This window comes from Lactuca virosa, chromosome 5, assembly GCF_052849685.1.
Source record: "Lactuca virosa cultivar CGN04683 chromosome 5, Lactuca_virosa_CGN04683_v6, whole genome shotgun sequence".
NCBI classification, from domain to species: domain Eukaryota; kingdom Viridiplantae; phylum Streptophyta; class Magnoliopsida; order Asterales; family Asteraceae; genus Lactuca; species Lactuca virosa.
The window spans coordinates 340228904-340243952 of record NC_136430.1 but is presented as its reverse complement, the minus strand read 5'-3'; the positions used below and the strand labels follow the sequence as shown (position 1 = coordinate 340243952).

The 15049-nt window shown below is 36.0% G+C and overlaps 1 protein-coding gene across 1 annotated transcript; it reads right to left on the bottom strand.

Moving 5' to 3' along the window:
- Window positions 1-14270: 14270 nt before the first annotated feature.
- LOC145113316 (uncharacterized) lies at window positions 14271-14825 on the bottom strand. The gene has a single exon (XM_079049423.1). It carries the CDS (start codon window positions 14823-14825, stop codon window positions 14271-14273), a length of 555 nt encoding a protein of 184 aa, XP_078905549.1.
- Window positions 14826-15049: the final 224 nt, after the last annotated feature.

The following is a 15049-nucleotide window of genomic DNA, read 5'->3' as shown; positions in this document are numbered from 1 at the left end:
GTAATTCCGCCTTATTTCATGTTCCTTATTTGGTTGTGGGCTTAAGGCGGAGTCACTCATTCGAATGCCCTTGCAATCTTAATGGTATACGACTAGTTTACACCAAGCGATTATAAAAGATCTGGTAGGACTTATATTGCAAATTTCATCACAAATTTTTGAAGCATTCGTAATACTAGTACTCACAAATTACATTATAAAATATTCATAGTAGTAATACCAAGTATAAAGCGGAGAGCCTAAAGGCACACGTAGAATACACTATCATTCCAAAACAATAAACTCCTTTTAAATCGACTCAGCTCAAGTTACAATAAGAAATTCCAAGGTCGTCATTTAACACCAGGCGGATTGGTCCCCACCATATCAATTTCTTGTACTACGAAAAGTTCCCACATCTTTCCCCAACTCTCGAAGTTCCGGTCAAAGTGCTAATTTCGGAACGAAATTCTTTCTAACGGGGGGATGATGTGACAACCGTCAATTTTTGGTCAAGTCAAAGTCAACCAAAGTCAGCAAATCAAACCGGTCAACTCATCTAACCCTTGTATATTAGGGTTTCCATTATGATTCTTATTGTACTACTCGCAATCTTAATACAAAGTATCACTTAGAGTTTTCACGTGTTCGGAAATTCTAAACCCTAATCAGGGTAGGTGATGAATCTACTCGATAAAACATTATTCCATACTCCTCGGGAGCGTATAACATTCATAACAAGGCTTAACAGAGTGTAAGATCCTTGCGTTACGAAGCCAAACACTTAAAAAGGTCGCAAACGAAGTCTCTCTCAATCTCTTTCACTCTATCTCTCCCAAATCTCTCTCTCTATGAGAAATCTCTCCAAGTGTGTGAAATCTCTCCCAAATCTCTCTTTGTATGAGAAATCTCTCCAAGTATGTGAAATCTCTCCCAAATCTCTCTCTATATGAGAAATCTCTCCAAGTGTGTGAAATCTCTCCCAAATCTCTCTCTGTATGAGAAATCTCTCCAAGTATGTGAAATCTCTCCCAAATCTCTCTCTATATGAGAAATCTCTCCAAGTATGTGAAATCTCTCCCAAATCTCTCCAAGTGTGTGAAATCTCTCCCAAATCTCTCTAAGTATGCCAAATCTCTCCAAGTATGTGAAATCTCTCCCAAATCTCTCCAAGTGTGTGAAATCTCTCCCAAATCTCTCTAAGTATGCCAAATCTCTCAAAGTATCTGAAATCTCTCCCAAATCTCTCCAAATATGTCAAATCTCTCCCAAATCTCTCTCAAAATCTCTCTCAACTTCTTATAATCACTCGGGGCATCCCGACCCTTAATTTAGTCGAAAACCGCTCGAAAACGGAAGTTTACGCGAAAAACAGCTTTAAGGAGCTGAACCCTCTTAAGGAGTAGAACCCTAAGAAGCCTCCTGGACCGAACTTCACCTTCGCTTCTGACAAGATTCGATTCTGACAAGATTCACCTTCGGTCCGAGACTCAACCTTCGGTCCGAGATACAAAGCTTAGACCGAACCCTACTCTCGGTTCTAACACACAACCGAACCCTACTTTCGGTTCTATGCTCCTAAGACCGAACCTTCGCAACTTCGGCCCCAATTTCGGATTTTCCCATTTCCTTCCCGGTTTTTGACCCAATCTTCGTTTTAAGCCCGTTTTTCGTGATTTTAACGCGGGATTTTCACCAAAACTCGTAATTTAATATAAGAGACCATAAATATTCATTTTTAATCATATTTTTGGGGGAAATCCTTGTCCAATAATAAAATCTATTAAATTAGATTTTGGGGTAGAGTGTTGACTTTATCTAGAGTAAGACACAAGCAACCTCCCCCAAACCTTCATGGTACAACCCTCAGTCACTATTCCCCCTACTTAGTCAACTATTTGTCCTTTGACACCCCTCCTCCAGCTGTAAAGGTTCACCAAAAGCTGACAATCTCCTCTCTCCTCCCATTTCACTCACTTTTCACCAAAGAGCAAACACTTTTCTCTCTCACTCTCCTCTCCAAATTCTCGAATTCTCCAGGAGTTCTAAGGCTTCTCATATACCTTGGTAAGTAAATCTCTTCCCACACTTGATTTCCCTACACTTCTTCACTCAAATCACGGGTTCCTTACACAAATATCGTCATATTGTTGTTAGATCTTCGAATCTTCAAGCATCTCCCAAGTGTTCTTGACTTGGAAACTCCTTTTCTTCATCATCCATCTACTGAAATCACACAAGGTGAGTTCATACCCCTACATTTTCATGTTTTCTTCAAGTTTTGGGGGGGGGGGGGGGGAATACAAGTTAAAACACCAAAAATTTAACTAAACTCAAACAACAGCTTTCATCAGAAAAGTTGAGTCATATTCACAGACTGTTTTGACTATCTTAAGCTTAATATCTTTCAAAACTGTTTAATATGCAAATAGTTCAGGTTCATACCTTTAAAATGACTACTTGCACATCTCCATACGATTTTTCTACGATTTATGGTTATTTTTACAAAACTGCCTATCATTTCAGAAACGAATTCAGACCAGTCTGTGAATAATAACATTTGAACACAAGTTAAAGACTTCTAAAAATCGTAATAAAAATTATGAATAAACTATACACATTTTGTGAACTCTCAGAATTTACGTATTCAGTTTTCGACTTCGTATGATTTTTCAAAAACAGTGTAGAAAGGTTAAAAACTAGTTTACAGCTTACAACTTTCATAACACTTTGTAGTATGTTGAGCAAAGTGCATAACAATAAGTTCTAAATATTGAATGTCTTTTCTTGTTAGTGTATCATCATAAACTGAAATTTAGTCATTCATGATAAGGTTTCTTCATTCATTTCGAACACACATAATAAACTACAATAAGCATAGTTTATGGATTTTTACTACATGAAAAAGGTTTTACTCTAAAAACAAATGGGTTTTTCATATACTACATGATAAACTATAATAGTAATCGTTTAAGGATTTCATATCACTAAATTATTCATAAAACGTGATTTTACTTCCTCCACGGAAGAGGTTTTAATATCAAACTATGTGTAAACTAGTTAACTTACGTTCGAGTATGGGATTCCAATTCTTGTAAGTTATAACCAGAGTCTCTTGTAGGGAGAGCGTGATAATTGTGAATAGATCTATATTGGGATTGGCACCCCACACCTCGCTGCTAGCTACAGCCGGACCGGTAGGTCTGCGGGTGACAAGAGTCATAGGATCTTAACGTCTGAAAAACGTTGTGCAGGTTATTTCTCGTCATAGTACGGTTATAGCGACTCGCATAGGGCGTTAACAATCTTTCAAGTTTACAGGGAAAATTCTACTTTGAAAAGGGGTTTTATCTATTTTAAAACTACAAAACATTATAAGTACAAAACACACTCATACTCTCGGTCCTAGGATTTAGGACTACATGACTTTTTGTAAGGAAAATATTGGATTTTCTTTGGAAACACATTACTATTATGAACATTATAAGTACAAAACACACACATACTCTCGGTCCTGGGATTTAGGACTACATGACTTTTATAAGGAAAATATTGGATTTTCTTCGGAAACATATTTCTATTAAAACTACATTTCATCCAGAATTGTTAGACTTCAGCTATAATTGCTAAGTGTATATGCTAGAGTTATATAAGAATCTAGTCACAATCGACTTAGAATTGGTGGGCCCGCCTTACTTCCTGTTCCTTGTTTGGTTGTGGACCTAGGGCAGACCCATTATATTCGACGGTTTATTTAACTTAAATTTTATATAACTTATATACGCTGGGTGATTATAGAAGGAATCTATGGGTCCTTCTAGGGTACATTATCGCATAACATAGGAGCATTCATTTTACACTTAACAAAGAAAATATTGGATTTTCTGGAATCATACTCTATCGCTTTTACAAGGAAAACGGCTTTTTCCTCAAACAAAACTCTTATGAACTCACCAACTTAATTGTTGACACTTTTCAAAACTACTTGTATTCTCAGGAAATCAGTGAAACAGGAAACCAACAGCATTTTGAGGATGGGATGTTAAATCGTCAAACTGTTCATTTTTGTCATCATAATGTAATTGATTTTGAAACATGTAAACATATACTATGGGGTAACCTTTTCAATTATATTTATGATGGTTGTATTTACTTTGAGCACTATTATACTCGTTGTTTTGATACTATACATGAAGTCCTCCATCCCGGACGTTTCCGCCATCCTTGGTTTGGGGGTGTGACATCTAAGCCCATAACTATAATTGGTATACACCTGACCGAGAGTAGCATGACTCATTTTGGGTTGCATTCACCAGAACAATCTGATAGGATGGATATTTAAGAAAGAGGTTATTTATGATTTATTGATATATTATAAGTATAATATATTAATTGAGGAATCATATTATTTAATTAGTATTGATCAAGAATTAATTTGGAATTAATTTAGTGATCAAAAGAGACTAATTAAATATACAAGGGCTGATTGTGTAAATCAATGATACATATAGGTTGGGCTAATAATCCATGATTGATTAGTTATGGGCTAAGCTTATGTAAGGATCCATAAAGTGTTAGTCCATTACAAGCCTAAGTGTAAGAATTAGGGTTTACACATAACCCTTGGAATTCTACACTATATATATGTAACCCCTTGGCCTAAAATCGGACACACTAGTCTTCTTAGAGAAACTATAGCCGATTTTGAGTGCCTCCGACGTTTCTCTCAAGTTCTCAAATTGTTGGTGGTGTTTTGTGAACCACTTGAGGCATCACACTTGAGGTGCTAAGTTCTTAAAGGCCAAATACAACAAGCTACAACAAGAGGTATTCTTCTAACTAGTTTTTATGATTCATATACCAAATTTTGTATGCTAGTTAGGCTTCATGTTTTGGAAAACAATATTGCATTTATAATTTGAGAAAACTTAGATCCAAAGCAATAGGGTTGTGTGTGCACAATAAGGTTGTTATAGTGCTCACAACCCATCAGTCTAAATCGATTTAGACTTTTTTTGTTCAGATGTTTTATTTAGAATAACATGTGGTTTCTTTCGAGAGTCAATGTTTTGCCAAAAAAGGTTATTTCGTGCTTCTCTCTTTGAAATACCACCTTCTGTCGAAATCTTTTCAATTTGTTCCTTAAACTCTTGAGAATTAATTTTGACATATTGAAAAACAATATCATCTTGTTTTGAAACATCTTTTGATTTTTCAGATTTTTCAACCCAAATTCGTTGTTGTTTTTGTCTTTGAAAAGTGGAAGAATTCTTTGTTAATTGTTTTCGACAATACTTTTATTTGAGAAAAAACCTTCTTTTGATGCTTTCTTGTTATCTTCTTCAACCATTTTATTAAACTCAGGTTTAACATTATCACTATTTCCTTTTGTGACAAAAACCTGATTCGGAAAGATAACCTCGTATGAGCATTTGAAATTCGGATACAAAATTGTATTTGTTTCAAGGTAATGAGAACCTTTTTCCTTCATTATCGTGTCGAATTTCTCTGTTTCGTCAAAAACCTGATCAACTACAACCCTAGGAATTATTGTTTCTTTCGAAACATCTTCATTATCATCATTGTTGTCTGTTTGACTATCTTCGACAGTCACATAGTTACGATCATGAACTTTCGAAGTTTAGGGTTTGTCAGTGTCAACTTTAACAGGAGAATCGTTACATTTTTCTTTGCCTTTAGCCATTGAAGTGACATTAATGACAAACAACCGAGAACAATCAATAACTTCCTCCTTTTCAATTTCCCTAATATCATCAGAATCATCTTCGATATCAGCAAAATTGGTTTGAGGGTCAGTTTTCGAATTCGTAGTTCTTTTCAAAATCTTAATTTGTTCGTCTTTGGTCAATGTTTCATTTACAATATCAACTAATTCATTAGCATTCAGACATTCATCAATTTTTACTATACCATATGCATATCTATTATCTGGAACCTTATCGAATTTAGCAATTGTTTGTTCATAATCATAGGAAATAGAGTCAATTTTCTCCCTTTCGAATGCTAAAAAGGGCAAAAGTTTCCTATTTTCTCCCTTTTGGCAGAATTACAATATATATTTCTTTGTTTTAACAACATTTTAACATCTGCACTTAAACTATCCCTATCACACATCAAATTTGTTATTTGCATATGTAAGTATTCTATTTTCATTTTCTTCGAATCCCACATCCTTTGAGTTTCTAAGAGTTGTGTGTTCGACTTCTTAGCATCATTACTAGCAGAAATAAGTAGATCGTTAACGTAAGTAATAGCTGCATTAAACTCAGATAAATTTGGTATGTACCATCTTCTTCATCCACACCTTTGGCCACCAGAGACAATCCCTTTGCCTTTGCACACACTTCTTCCAATTTCTCAGATAATAGGCTTCGTGTTTAACCTTGTTCTTCTTCTCATCACGCTTTCACAGCATACAATCATTTTCCATATGATTCGCCCCATTGGAGTAATGGCAGTCGAATCCATCATCACCTTTCAGCTTTTTCTCTTTCTTCTATTCCTCAGCACGGACTTACTTTTTCTCAACCTTCGTCTCATCATTCCCAAATTTTCCAGAAAAACTTCCCTTCACATCACTTGTTTTCGTCTTTGCATTGAGTGGCTTCTTGAAACATTTCTTCACTCAATTGTTAGAGTAAAATGCAACAACCTCATTATTAGAGTTTACAATCAAACCTTTATCATTCGAATCTTACTTCTCTGTAGCCACTTTCTCATCTTCCTTTCAAGTAACTTTCAAAACCAAAGCAAGCAGACCACCCAGACTTATATTCGCTTATTCAACTATTTCATTTACTTCGGATTCATGAGTTTTCAAGAGATTGTAAAGATCATTCAAGGAGAAATAATCGAAACTTTGTTGAGTCTTCACCATCAGACGAACATTTGCCACTCTTTGCGAAGCCCCATAATGAATGTGAGATTAAAATCCATTGTTGACCTGGTGATCCCATATCGATTGCACTTGTATATGAGCTCATTCAGACGATCATAGTACAATTCGATGGATTCACCTTCTTTTTGTTTAAATTCTCTTAATTCAACCAGACAATGTTTCACTAAATTGATTTTTGTCTTTTCACTTCCTTGATATTTTTCCTTCAGAGTATTCCAAATCTCTTTTTCAGTTTTACAGCTACGAACGTAATTGTAAGAAACAGGATGTAGAGCACCTCTGAGTTCTCTCATACACTTGTTCTTATTCTTCAACAATCTTTCAGTTTGTTCATTGACATTGTGATTGTTGGAAGAAGTTCCAATATTCTGAACAGCAGGAGGTGGACGAACATCACCGAGAATACACTTCCACAATTCTTCATCAATTCCATTCAAGTAGTCCTCCATACGATCAACCCACTCATCATAGTACTCAGGAATCAGCATCAAAATCTTAGTTGATGAACCAAAGAGATGAGAGTAAGACGTCATCGTGTTCATGTTGAAGTTCGCCATTGTTGTATGGAAAGTTTTTGAGAAAAGCTCAAATCAGAATGAGATCAAACAGCTAAAGCACTCAGAATTCACAAATCGAACACTTGATTTAACAACTAGAACGCATAATCGACTCACAACAGAAGATCTAAGATGATTTTCTGAAGCAAAAGAGTGGAAAATTGAAATCTAGAATGAGACTCAATTATGCTTTCAGTGAGTACATAGAGTTTAGACAATATGAAGAAAGTTCCTATCTATCTCTAGAACACTTCCCATATTTATAGGGAACCTGAAAGCAAACAAAAAATATAAGGGACTAGACACACAACTTCGAAACATAACGTGTCCTTGTAATAAAGTTACAAACTATCAAAACTAACTATGACCTTCGACACCTCACAACAATGTTCGAAATCTACACCTTAGCCTTAATCTAACATGCCATTCTCATAATCATAACATATATCATAACAAACATGCATGCTATATTGGGGAAACTTACTTGAACTCAGCCGATTGCACGCATCACACTCCTTGTTCTTTACCAAAACCCTTAATTTTAATTTTAGAAAAAATATTTTTTTCTTGTAAAAACCTCTCAAACCCTCGATTTGAGTCCAGACACCCCCGAAAGTGTGTCCGAATCCCTCAAACCAAGGCTCTGATATGAACTTGTAACATCCCAAAATTCAGAACCAAAAATTTCATTTTTAATTTAGTAATTATAAAAACAGAAGTCTGAAAACATCAACGGTGTCATCCAAATCATAATGAAACCCAAGTGTCAAAAACCACAACATATCATAGGGAAATCAATATCAGAGGATAATCCCCAAAGATCTCATAATGCGAAAAACCATAGTGTGATGCGCTGCGATCATGCCGGCTCCTTTCCTTTTAAAAAAGAAGTACCTGAAACAAAAACTGAAAACCGTAAGCACGGAGCTTAGTGATTTCCCCCATCATACCACATAATGGCATACTGCCAGGCATATCTGGGTACCCGGCCTACCTTTTCAGGCATATTCGGGTGCCCGACTTACCCTACTGAGCATACCTGGGTGCTCCACCTACCCATGTCAGGCATACCTGGGTGCCCGACCTACCCATGTTAGACATATCTGGGTGCCCGACCTACCCTGTCAGGCATATCTGGGTGCCCGACCTACCCTCCAGTCTATTTCAACCGGTTACGGGGTCTATTCGACCCCCTTATCACTACCACATAATAACATATCATAAGCATACTGTCAGGCATATCTGGGTGCCTGACCTACCCTCCGGTTTATCTCAACCGGTTACGAGGTCTATTTCACCCCTCCTACCACTACCACATAATAACATAGCATGCAAGCACATAAATCTCTACAGATAGTGGCATACCAGACAATTATCACAAAGACAATCATCTCTACTATAAACATCTACTGGTGGGCCGACATTGGTGCCTTTGACCCACTCATACAGGGAAGGTAACTCACCTCGAATGCAGAAACTCACTGAAAGAAATCCTTAGCCTTTGCCCTGACGACTTCCCAAGCTAACAATTACTAAAGCAACATCCAATTAGCAACTAAATTCCAACCCATCATCCATAATCCAAACTTGGGGTAAAATGACCATTTTACCCCCGACCCAACATGAACCAAAAACCGAGGCCCAAGCACAAAATCAAAAGGCCCAAAACTATAAGATCCATAAGAGCCCACTAATGGCCTAATTTTCCAAGTTGGGCCCAACCCCATATGGGCCTTACCCAAAGCCCAACAATTCCTAGTCCAATAATCATTCTCCGATGACCTAAAGGTCCAAGTCCATTGGGCCTACTAAAGTCCAAAACCGTTGGGCCCACCAAGGCCCAATACAAAATCTTGGCCCAACTAGACATGTCCAAACAAAAGTCCAAAACTCTAAGAACCTTCTGACCAAAAAGCCCAACACGCGAAAACTCCAATCCAAGTCTGAAGCCCAACACAAAAGTCCAAATCTTGGGCGTTTCTCTGTGGAACGTTGGGCGTTCGCTGCCTAACCGATGATCGTAACTAGACACCGGAATGCACGACGTTCCCGAGATGAACGCGTTGCGTTCCCGACCAGGGACCAAAATTTACATTTATGTCTTAATACTTAAAGTCCAAAGTTCCTAAAACCTTTGCATGGTTGGTCCTTAACCATCAAGTTACCATTTTTATGACTTAAACAACTCAGAAATGTGAGGATCTGTAATCCTAGGCTTTTGGAGTGGCTCAAACTCCCAAAGAACATCCACATGATCATAAGAAGCACAAAACAAGCCCTAATCTAGATCTTAAGCTATAAGATAGCAAGATAGAAACTTTATACCTTCTAAGACTTGCAAATGAGCTGGAGAACCTGGGTCTAAAAGCTCTTCCTTGATCAATGAGACTCCAAGGTGATCACTCTCCTTCAAGAACACCAAAATACACTCAAAGATGGTCTTCCAAGCTCACATACTTAAGATTAGGTTTAGGGTTTCGAAATGAGGCTTCAGGTACAGTGGAGGCTAAATAATGAAGAGCCTTGGGTATTATGTTGTTTAAATAGTGCACACTTAGGGTTTTTGAGTGCAGACGGCGAACGCCCTGGGTTCCTCCCTGGAACTCCCCGTGTTCGTCTTGGCCTCCGCATCCAACTTCATGCGCTGAACGTTGAGCGTTCAAGATATGAATGCCCCACGTTCGAGCCTTGCCTCCAACACCAAGCTAGCAATTAAAAGTTCTAGGCTTGAAAAACCTCCATACTTAATTAGATCAAGCCCATGCATGCAATATGAAACTTATAATTCCCGAGATGTTACAGAATAACATGGAATAAATGATGGATTCATTTTCCAAACAAATCGAATATAAACCATTTCAGCTAGTTCAAACCAATAAGCTAGGTCCTTTTGAGGCTGGCTCAAAACTTAGTGCCCTATGACAATACCAAGATTCCTCCAAAGGAATTTTTTATCTTCATCCCTTTCAAGATATTCTCCTTATATGCATAAAGATTTAAAACTTTTAACATTCATTTTATCTATCTCTATAGATTTTACATTCCAAGAATGCATCTTGTTCTTCCTAAGTCTTTCATTTTAGAAATACATTCCCAGTCAAGGTGAAAAAACCTAGCATGCTCAGAACGTAATTTTTCATGATTCAGTATGTCTCACTCATACAAGATTAGGAATTTCACTATGCTCCCACTAGTTCTTAGTAAACACACATGTTCTATTCATTTTGATATAAAAGCATACATTGTGGTTTTACATTAAAATGATGATTGCAACATTGAGATCTTTGCTTTATATCCACATGTGGATCTCAAGCTGTATACATTTTGTTAGGATAACATGGATTAAGAAAACCTCCAGGCTAATCTATATAGATATCTTCTAGTAGATGTTTATTAAGAAAAGCGGTCTTTCTTGAAATCTATTTGCTATATCTCATATTAAGAATATGAATTTATAGTAAAAAATTACCTTGTTTATCTAATCATAGCTACTCGTGAAAATGGTTTGATTATAGTCAATGTCATGAGTATAATAAGGACCACAGTCAATGACATGAGTATGACAAAATCCTTTTATATCAAGTCTGGCTTTAAATATGTATGGTTATCCATGTAATGTATTATATCTAGAAGAATTACTTACTTCTTCTAGCCTTGCTATAGATAGGAAGCTCAGTCAAGACCATACTTGATTATTACACATGGATTACATCTCATGTTCATGACTCTAAGTCATTAATCAGATTCGAGATCTGACATAACATCTTGGTATTTGATGGATTTTCTAAAAACAATCAATAAAAGCTCATCAATGAGGGATTCCACATTTCTCAATTCATAGATGATTTTTAACACTAATGCGAACAACTTGTGTTTATGAATAGAAATTATCCAAGTTTAACAATCCCTTGTAAAAACTAATGCCAACTATTACTACATCAGGTTATGATTCTTGAGCTGCTTCAAGTTCCATGTACCTCCTACTTGCTTTGTCATTAGAATCTTGCTTTCTGCTAACTCAACTATCAGAGGAATAAGAATAGTTATTCATGGTGGAAATAATGCTTTGTTAAAACTAGTGCCAACTATTACTACATCAGGTTCTGATTCTTGAGCTGCTTCAAGTATGGAAAGAAAAATGAAAGCCATACTACATAAAGCTCTTCTTTGGACCATAAGTCCTTAACACTTTAAGAACCCATGCACCTAAAGCCTAAGTGTTCCCCATTCTTGTAACACATGTATTCTTTTGAATAAATAAATGAAACAACCATGACCTATATTCTTCCTTCTAGTTTCGGATTTCAAGAAGACAAGAAAAGATAGTCTTTTATATTTTACAACGAAATTTTATAAAATATAAACTTTGACCTTTTGTTAAAAGACAAAAAGATTTATCTAGTCCAAAATGTTGTGCATCACTTATTAATTCATACCATATGAATTATATATAATGTTACTTGCTAATGAAAGTTATTATTTCCTAGAAACAAATAATTTCCGATTTAATTATAAGAGTTTATTAAATATTTATTAAAATCAATTTGAAATAAATAATCAATTATATCAAATTGTTGTTAGTGTGACCCATTAGTATCATATGTTAATTAGCAATATCACTTTAATATGATTCTTGAGCATACTAGATCTTTGAAATTAGTACTATTTCCAATTAATATATATTAATAAATCATTTATCACTCTCCATTGATTAATCCAAGTTATTTCCTGGTAATGAGGGCAACCCAAAAAGGACTTTACTTCTATTCATCAACACTATACCAATTTAGTTAGGACCTTGGACACTTATATCCAACAGTCTGCCACTTGGATAAGTCGCTAACTATAATTGCAAGTACAACTCCGAAAAACCAGTAAAAGTATTTTTCCAAAGACACTACCAAACTCAGATTATAAGTTGATCCTAAGATCAGTGATCATTTATCCCTTCGTTCTTCCTGATATCGTATGGATACGAGTCATGGATTATAATCAATCTTATTGTCCAATATTTTTTTTCACAGTTTCCCGATTTGTGATGATGTCATTAGACTACTAATTGAACACATCGATTTAGCCCCGGATGGACCCAACACTATAATGTCAACATCAAATCATCGAGGGTCCTAAAGATATCGTTATTCCTATTAATGCAAAATGAACGAATAAACTTTGACTATATAATCATACATATTACTAACCAAATCATGCATGTGATTACACTTTATAACACCCAGTTATGAGATGTGTTGGAGTAAACCAATGCATAAATGATTTGTAAAATATGTCTTATATATCTCTGTTTTAAGAATAGTAGATATTATCATCTCAGAATTACTCGTGATTTAGTCCATGAACTAATCTCTAAGCGCATGTTTAACCAATAATTAAAATCCCCATTTCAAAGTACTCATGAATATCGCATCAGTCCCTATGTGATGTCCAGTCCTTATGGACAATCTATGAACAATTCATGACAGTCTCAAACCAATACCTACTCCAAAAGTATGACTGGCTATGCCTTTTCGAATAAATTAATATTCTGGAAGTAAAACATGCAAAGTGAAACACAAGAATAAATTAATCGACAAATGGTATCACACGCTTTGAATTTAAATAGATATTTATTTAATTAATCACCATTCAATTACAATTTATTATTGTTACATTGTTTCAAAAATATCAACTAACTACTAAGATCTAAAATCTAATATTATCTTTAAACCCCACGCTCCTAGCATGCTCAAAGTGCTTGACATTTCCTAATCCATTTGTAAGAGGATCAGCAGGATTATCCTCCGATGATACACGCTTTACCACCAGTTTTCCTTCTTCTACTTTATGTATGAGGTACTGGTATTTCCTTTTGATGTGCTCGGATCTACCATGATCCTTTAGTTCTTTGGTTAAAGCCACTACACCCTCGTTGTCGTAGAATATCTCCATTAGCTCTTGGATTATTGGAACAATGCCAAGATCTCCAATAAAATTCTTCAACCACATTGCTTCTTTTGATGCCTCGTTTGTTGCGATGTACTCTGATTCACAATTTAAATCAGCCACCGTTTGCTTCTTGGAACTCTTCCAAGTCACTACTCCACCATTCAATAGAAATACCTAGCCAAATTGCAAATAACTACTATCTCGATATGTTTGAAAGTTGGCGTCACTATAGCCATTCACATTAAGTTCCTCTTTTCCACCAAAAACTAAGATCATATCTTTCTTTTTCCGCAAATACTTAAGAATGTTTTTCACTGCAGTCCAATGTCTTAAACCATGATTTCCCTGATATCTGCTAACCATGCTCAAAGCATACGGCACATTAGTTCGAGTACATTTCATAGCATACATGATCGATCCTATAATAGAAGAACATGGGACTCGACTCATCGTATCTACTCCTTATAACTATTGGGACATTAAACCTTGCTCAACTTAATAGTATGATGCATGGGTAAGTCCCCTTTCTTGAAATTCTCCATACTGAAATGTTTCAAAAAAAATTTCCAAGTATGTACTTTGGCTAAGTCCTAGTAAACTTTTATGCATATTTCTGTAAATCCTTATTCCAAGAATATAAGCAGCCTCTCTTAGATCCTTCACAGCGAAACATTTTCCAAGCTAAGACTTAACTTCTTGCAAAGTTGGAACATCGTTTCCTATTAGGAGTATGTTATTCACATACAATACTAGGATGATTACTACACTCCTACTAGCTTTGACATACATGCAATACTCATCTTTACTTCTAGAAAATCCAACCTCTTTGACCTTTTCATGGAACCAAAGATTCTAGCTATGAGATGCTTGTTTCATGGAAGCAAAGATTCCAACCTCTTTGACCTGTTGGAGTGAGACTTATTCATTCCTGCTTCAGCTATTTGAAATAGATTGTGAAGCTCAATCAATGTGGTCTCAGTATTGTTCAAATGATAAGTTAGAATGAACTGGTCATAACTACTGGGCAAGGAATTGAGCACCATGTCAATAACAAGCACCTTGTCAAAGTTCACTTTAAGCTTCTCCGATCTCTCCATGTGTCTGTGCATTTTCTGCACATGCGTACACACAGATTCCCCATCTTTCAACTTGCACGCCATAAGGGCCATAACAACTTCATAACGCTCTTGTCTCACTTTCTTGAGAAACATATTTGAAAGATACAAGTTCATGTCATAGGGCCAATAATCCTCATAGGTCTTTTGGAGCTCAGGTTCCATGGTTGCAATCATAATAAAAGCGACCTTTGTAGTGTCGTCAATGTGCTGGTTATAATGAGCCAACTCTTTAGGAGTAGCGAATTCTTTGTTAATCTCTGGAACTAGATTCTCGAGAACATATTCATTATTCTCGTATCTCAATGTCATCTTCAAATTACGCAACCAGTCTATGTACTGTTGGGTTATGAGTATTCTAACACTCCTAAGTGTACATGCAACCCTAAATACCTTGGATCTATGTTTTCTCTATTATACATACAATTATGAACATCCAAGGTATTATCCTAATCTAGCATACAAAATAATAAATATAACAAGATAGAATACATACCTCTTTGATGTAGAATATCTTAATTAAGCTTGAGTGCCTA

What these genes read in the sequence shown, in the direction of transcription:
- LOC145113316 (XM_079049423.1), bottom strand. Translation starts at nt 14,825, where the DNA reads ATGACATTGAGATACGAGAATAATGAATATGTTCTCGAGAATCTAGTT.